Here is a 7,403-nt window from a genome sequence, read left to right as displayed (position 1 = left end):
CTACACGGGACGACCAATATTTCAGGGAAGCTCAAAATCCGCTGGTATCTAGGGGCCCTAAACTCAAACTCTGACCACACATGCCACCAACTCCAAAATCAACGATTCACAAGTGGCTTGCTTTGAAAGCAACCGAAACGCCGTTTCTGCAGTTGCTCTTCGTGTGTTTCCGGTCATGCCACTGATAACGACGGCATCGGCCAAGACGTGCGCTTTTCTTTCGGCCGTGCACAAAGGTAGATGTTTATCAGTGCTGCCTACCGATGCCAGCGAGTTCGCAGGTGTTATAAGGTGCGACTTTTGGGATGGTCGCGCGTGTCACCCTTGGACGTCCGTGACGGCACCATGAAGACGTTCGTGTTCTTGGCCCTCTTCGGTGCGGCTGTCGGTGAGTTTCATGAGTGTCACCGCGGCGGCGAGCACATTCAGGCTTCCTACTCTAGCCCAGCTTTACTAGCCTATAGAGTACCCTTTATATGCTGCCCTTAGGTAGCAGAGTAGCGCAATTGTTTTCCAACGCCGCTAGCAACCATGCACTGCAGAGAAGCTGGCGCACGGGCCGCACCACTGAAAATTGTTGCCGTCCACCTGGAGTCTATCAAGTGACCGTCGTGCGCTCCATAGCTCGTTGGCTAGGAACCGGTGCTCTTCTTTGCTGTACATTGATATCCTCAAGCTTCGACAGCAGAGTATTTGCGTGGATTTCCACCATTCTCGAAAAACACACTAAAGTAATCCATGGTGTCGACTTAGCGGGGCACTCCTTAAATCTCAAAGGGCCTATATTTGTGTTTGGGAAATGTTGCAAAGCTTTCATAGATGGCGCCACATGACCATGCCGCAGGGGCAGTGAATGTTATTCGACATTATGCTAGGCCTTAGCGCTTTGCGTTACCAAACAAACTAAAGAATGGTTTTGAACTCCCGTCACACAGTTCCGAATGTAGGTGTTCCTTCCTTCTTCGCTTGTCGTTGACATGCCAGGCACGTCGGCTGGCGATCTGTGACACAGTTCGCCAACCGGCGACAGGCTTGGGGAAATCACCTGCAAAAACAGAGCACGGTTTCACCGCGTAACGTTGATTGCTTGTCAGGCAAAGTGGCAAACCTATGCGCTACTCTTCTCGCGTAAGTAGCATTTACGGAGACTCTACCAGCCCCTACTGGATCGATGGATCGATGGATATGGATGTACCCTGTAAATCGGGCGGTGGCTAGCGCCACCAAGCCGTAATACTTGATGAACGAAAAACTAGATTTATTTTTTTTCCTTTAAATTGTGAGGTTGAGGATTCGTACTTTGCAGTGAAGGGTTTAATTTTCACTCGTGCCTTGTCTTTAGCCACCAATCAGATAACCTCCTTCTACTCAATTCTACCTGCTTAAGGTCTATTTTGCCCTGCCTGTCCCTAAGCCCCAGTGCTTTGAAAAACTCTGTGCCATCATCCTGAACTATAGGGTGAAGCCCTTTACAGAACATTATCAAGTGTTCGGCAGTTTCTTTCTCCTCTCCACACGCCCTGCATACCGTGTCTCCCCCTTCGTATTTGGACCGATATGTCTTGGTTCGCAATACTCCTGTCCTGATTTCAAACAGTAGAGAACTACCCCGAATATTATCATAGATCCTTTCCTTGGCAATTTCCTGCTTGAAAGTTTGATAGATCTCTAGTGCGGACCAATGTCGTAGCGCGGCCGTGCATTCACGGCCTGGGTATGTACTATAGATGACCGGCTGCACACGTAGCGTCCGTAACGGTGCTGTGTACGTCAGAACAACATCGAGGCAACTGCAACGTTCGCCGCAAGTAGCGTTTTTCGGTCGCGTAAAAACGTGCTTAGTGTTTCCAGCTTTAGTTACTAACGTACACGGTACTTTAAAAAAGTGTAAGGACAAAAAAATATTGGCAGATCCCGCGTACTGTGGGAATCGATGATATGCGAAGCATGAATAAGAAAGGTAGATATGTCACTTTAAAATCGGCACAACATTATGAGGTGGAAGTAAATAATGCCGCACATGACTTCCGGGTCATGACTTTCATTTTAGCATGTGTTCTTCACCTTTGTCATCTATTAACGTCACGTGATACCAAATTTAGTATACGTGGAGCTATCGGAACGACTGCAAGCACGCTATTAGCGTGGCATGTTGTCATGTTCTTACATGACACACGTGTCAGGATTATTATGTTTGCACCAGTCATATATTTAGTCATCCTTTGACGTCACGTAGCACCAAATTCGGTATATGTGGAGCTAAGAAAACGGCCGCGAGCGCATCATGAAGGGCCCAATATACTCCAATGTAGCGTTGACGCACGCGCATGCTGGGCACCCGACGCTAGAAGTTATCAAAACGCCAGAACTCTATAGTCTCACGCCCGGCGCGACCAGCGTCCATCAGCGCGGCCCGATGGCAACCGGCGCGAAATGCTGATTGATTGATTTGATTGATTTTTGGGGTTTAACGTCCCAAAACCACCATATGATTATGAGAGACGCCGTAGTGGAGGGCTCCGGAAATTTTGACCACCTGGGGTTCTTTAACGTGCACCCAAATCTGAGTACACGGGCCTACAACCTTTCCGCCTCCGTCGTAAATGCAGCTGCCGCAGCCGCGAATTGAACCCGCGACCTGCGGGCCGGCGCGAAATGCAACATGCTGCATTTGGCGTCGACGACGTTACTTAGACAGCACCGCGTCTGCCTCTCTTCGTGACAGAGGGACGCTGGACGCGCCGAAACGCGCATGCGTCAAAGCAACGCAACGCGGCGCGCGCCTGCGAGTAAATGGCTAGGACTGGCGCCTTTCATGGCCACGCCGGCGTGACGCGACAAAACGAACGCCGGTGCGCCCGCGCGCCGTGTCACGTCGAAGTGTACTGGCGGATGGACTATGGCATGTAGTCATGTTGTCACATGACACGCATCTAATGATTATTATGTTTGCGCCAGTCACATACCTCCGTCATCCATTGACGTCACAAAATACCAAATTTGGCATATGCCAAGCTAGCGAAATGGCCGCGAGCGCATCATGAGTGTGGCATGTAGTTACATGACACGCATGTCACAATTATCATGTTTGGATGTGTCATCTACCTATGTCGCCCGTTCGCGTCACGTAATACCAAATTTGGTACATGGGAAGCTAGCGAAACGGCCGCGAGCGCATCATGAGCGTAGCATGTAGTCATGTTATTACATGACACGCATGTCGTAATTTTAATGTTACAGTCTGTAGCTTGTGTTTGCCATGCAATCAGGTCATACCATACCACTTTTGCAAGATGTAATGTGAACGAAACCACCGCAAGGCCAGCAAGACAATGAAATGTAAATCATGACAATAATGACATACGTGTCATGATTTTCATGTTATTACTAATCGAGTATGCCATCATGCAGTCATGTTATGCCATACCAAGTTTGGTGTCGGTACCTTTACCCAAACGGCCAGGAGAGCTAAGAGTCGTAGGCGGCTAGATAGATAGATAGATAGATAGATAGATAGATAGATAGATAGATAGATAGATAGATAGATAGATAGATAGATAGATAGATAGATAGATAGATAGATAGATAGATAGATAGATAGATAGATAGATAGATAGATAGATAGATAGATAGATAGATGGATAGATAGATAGATAGATAGATAGATAGATAGATAGATAGATAGATAGATAGATAGATAGATAGATAGATAGATAGATAGATAGATAGATAGATAGATAGATACGCTTGATGTCGCCGAAGTTCGCTGAGAAATGCTTCACATTTAATATAATTTCGAGGTACTTGTGCATTAAATGTCTTCGCCATGACATTTGCGGTCGATTCGTAAAGTTCAGAGCTCTCTACAGGCAGCAGCAATTCATTAAAAAGAAGAGAAAAACCCTCGCTCCCACAGCAGACGACTATTTATGGCAGTGGCTTCCCGGACACCAACGCCGTCTTTCGGTGGCTTCAACCGTGCGCTCAATGCGCCATCCAGCTCCCCTAGTGAAGATCAGTGGCGTGAGCCAGTCGGTCTGCGCCAAACCAGAACGTTTCGATTAAAAGCTACCACACACCGCACTCCTAAGTGTCACGAAGCTTATTTGCTGGCGTGATGTTGCGCAAAAGATCACGTGTTGAACCAACAGTGCTGCCTTCAAAACGACGTGGCTTGCCAAGACCGTCCTCGTGACGTCACGCTCCATTCTTTCTTTCTTTTTTCCTCCATACTCGGACCACTAAGTGTGATTTTCTTCCACGTTGATTTTGTATTGCTCTAAGCTCTCTTTGAAGTTAATACCGTTAGTACTAATGGCAACTTCATTTGATTTAACAAAACGTACGTGCTCGAAAACAAATGTAATAATACCGAGCCATGTGAGACAGCAAAAACGAGCGAACAACGCACAGCTTAAGAAAACTGTTACGCTCACTTTTAGATATGCCTTGCTCCGTCAAACGCATCTGACAAAAGCTTCATAATGCATTCGAGCATATTTAGTGTCATGAGGAATCGCGCATTGTTGAAGAAAAGTGTGTTGGAAGGTAACAAAGAGGTGATGCATCTCGTTGCAGCCGCCGTCGATTTCGACAAGCAATGCGTGCCCACAGCTGATCCCGGGCCATGCAAGGGTTTCATGCCTATGTGGTGGTACAACATATTCACGAGCCGGTGCGAGGAGTTCATCTACGGCGGTTGCCAAGGGAACGACAACAGATACCCGACCAAGGAAGAATGCGAGAAGACCTGCGCCGAAGCATCAGGTAAGTCGTCCACTAGGCAATGTGTGGCCACTATCGCGTCTTTCACCACCGCCTCGAGGCGCAACTGACGATGTGCGTCGCTTTTGCATTCACTGATATCCTCTGCTACACGAAATAAACCCTTATTGGTAACATTAATTGCTGCAGTATTACGTTCCGAAATGACAATAATAGGGAGTTTTAGAATAGCGCACGGCGAGCCCTTGCGGTGCGGTCGCTGCCACTGCGCATGCGTCGTAACGCGAGTCGGCGTTCGCGTTTGCGGACCGCACGCAGAAAATCCGAAATTGCGTGCGGTGATAGCGGCCCACATGTGGCCCGCAAGCGCTGGTTTCAAGTGTCACGGTGACCGTGCGTTGCGGTTTGCAGCAGGGCAAACGCTATTCTAAAACTCATACGGCGCCCGCTACGCCCGCAACGCCCGCAGCGCTTGCAAACGGTATTCTAAAACTCCCTAATATGGGGCACTGCGTAGTGGTAAACTTCGATTAATATTGACCGTCTGGAGTTGCTTGCCCTGCACAAGAATTTAAGTGATTTTTCTTAACATTACGGTCCCGCAGAAATGCCACCTCCGTCACTGGCAGTTGAACCCGTGTCCTGAAGTTTAGCTGCGAGACGTATATTACACCCTAAGCCACGCTGTAGGGTTGCGCTACACCCTTACGTTGTGATATGCGGCGCCGACAAGGCGTAATGTGCAACAATGAGACTCCCGAAATCCGAATAAATTCTGCAGAGGCCTTTCAGATGGAGGTATGTAACTGATAAAAATCATTCATCTGCGCTACCAGCACAAGTTTTGATATGTCTGCGCATAGATGAAGCTACAGTCGAAAGAAGAAAACCAGTTGTTCATCAATTATATATGCTCCCTCGCCGGTCAAACCGCGTGGATTTAGTGCGTGGTGCCTTAGAGTGCTATGGTGGCAGATGGATTCTCCTTTCTGTTCATCGATGTTGTTCTTTGGCGAAGACAGTATGCTTTGCAGTTGTCTACACGACAAGTCATTGTTAACCCCTCGGAGCCACCTATAAATGCCTGCACATAAGGTGCGCTTTTCGTTTTGTGGTTGTTGTGGTGAAAAAATATTTGGCACATAAGTGTGGCTTAGGGTATTACTCTTCTTTCACATGACGATTTTCACTGCAAAGTTGTCTATATTGACAAAAGAATACAAACTACCACATGAGTGGACGCTAACATACCTAGTCTGTGTTCTACTACCTAATTCACCGAGAGCAACTCTAAAGTTCGCACATCTTAAAAGTTTACACATGCGAAACGTCCATACGAGACAAAAGAGTGCATCAAAATGACATACAAGAGTGACCAGGCATTTGCTCAGGTTTGAAAACGCGACCGTTGTGTTCACAGAAAACAAATTCCGCATAGGATAAAACGAAAAACAAAAAGCAATATACTTACGAATTGTGAACTGAGTTTCGTCCTGCTTTTGTAATTCCATCGTATTTTGCCTTGACACGTAATTATAAGCCAATGAAATAACTTATATCTCAACTATGTCACCACGCATGCCTTAACAAGAGACAATAAAGCAACTTTTATTGAGTCTGCATAACGAAAAAACAGCGTTTGGTCTGAGGTACCTTTCTTACTTTATTTTCAGCGACGTGGGACGTGAACGCTGGGCGTAGGCTCCTTGAAGGTGAGACACCAATGCGTTTTTATTCAATCTTTTCAGACGGAAGTGAATTCGTGATTGAGCCTCAAATTGCGTGCGACAGTGCAACATTCAGGGCGTCGACGGAGCTTGAAATTTGGTCTTGTACTCAGAAAAATAGATAAACTGTGCAGCTTTTTCATTTTAGGTACCGGTTTGAGAGAGGTTTCTGCGACCGATCATCTCCTGTGTGAGCCTAATCAGCCATAATATGATCTAGAGGCTGCACATCTGGGCGAGCTTGAGGGGGAGGGGGCGCGCGTCAAGAAAAAGCATGGATAGAAAACGAGGGCAAGATTGTGAGAACACGTATGATAAGCGTGCTCGAGGCCACCTAGTTTTCTTAATATTGCCTAGAGCGAACTCTGGCGCTAGTGTCTATGAGAGCTGCAACGCATGGCGCTTTGGCGGGCATGGGAATTATGGGTAGTACACAGATTTGTCTAATCTTCTTACTTCTGGCTGTAGGTTAATTCGTGTGGCGTGAAGCCATTTTCTCAAGACACAAAAATCAGTGAACGTTCAGCGGTAGCGCATCACTACCTTATTCTTTTAGGCTTATAATTTTTAACCTGGTCGCGAAGTTCAAAAGGGTTCGTTCTTTCCTTCAAAACAAAACCGAAACGCAGCAATAAACGAAGCCACAAGTGCGAATCGCTGCCCGCAAGTACGAAGACTATATAGGCAAAGTCCTTCATTCTCATGGTCGCTGAACGACCACAGCGCCAGAGTCCCCTGTAGTTAATTTTAGGAAACTCTATGCCTGAGGGTAACCCAATCTACGGGCTAACTGCATGAAACGCTTCTTATTTGGTCACATTTTTGAAACGCCAAGGGGTGTAAATGAATCGATACTACTCAAAGAGCGAAGTATCGCCCACTGAAATATATATTACTATCATCAATGTCGTAACTAGGGAGGCGGGGACACTTCCCCCGAATTTTTTTTTA

At 46.9% G+C, this 7,403-nt stretch overlaps 1 protein-coding gene across 1 annotated transcript in view; it reads left to right on the top strand.

Moving 5' to 3' along the window:
- Positions 1-206: 206 nt before the first annotated feature.
- The window catches only part of LOC119167313 (papilin), a 47,012-nt gene continuing 39,815 nt past the window's right edge, over positions 207-7,403 (top strand). The window contains exons 1-3 of the mRNA XM_075866716.1: positions 207-388; positions 4,579-4,767; positions 6,399-6,437. Of these exons, the coding sequence (XP_075722831.1) occupies positions 241-388; positions 4,579-4,767; positions 6,399-6,437 (376 nt within the window). The 5' untranslated portion in view covers positions 207-240. The remainder of the gene's footprint in view (positions 389-4,578; positions 4,768-6,398; positions 6,438-7,403) is intronic.

The sequence above is a fragment of the Rhipicephalus microplus genome, chromosome 6 (assembly GCF_043290135.1).
Source record: "Rhipicephalus microplus isolate Deutch F79 chromosome 6, USDA_Rmic, whole genome shotgun sequence".
Lineage (NCBI taxonomy): Eukaryota > Metazoa > Arthropoda > Arachnida > Ixodida > Ixodidae > Rhipicephalus > Rhipicephalus microplus.
Note: the sequence above shows the minus strand (reverse complement) of the source record. Positions and strands in the feature narration are given on the sequence as shown.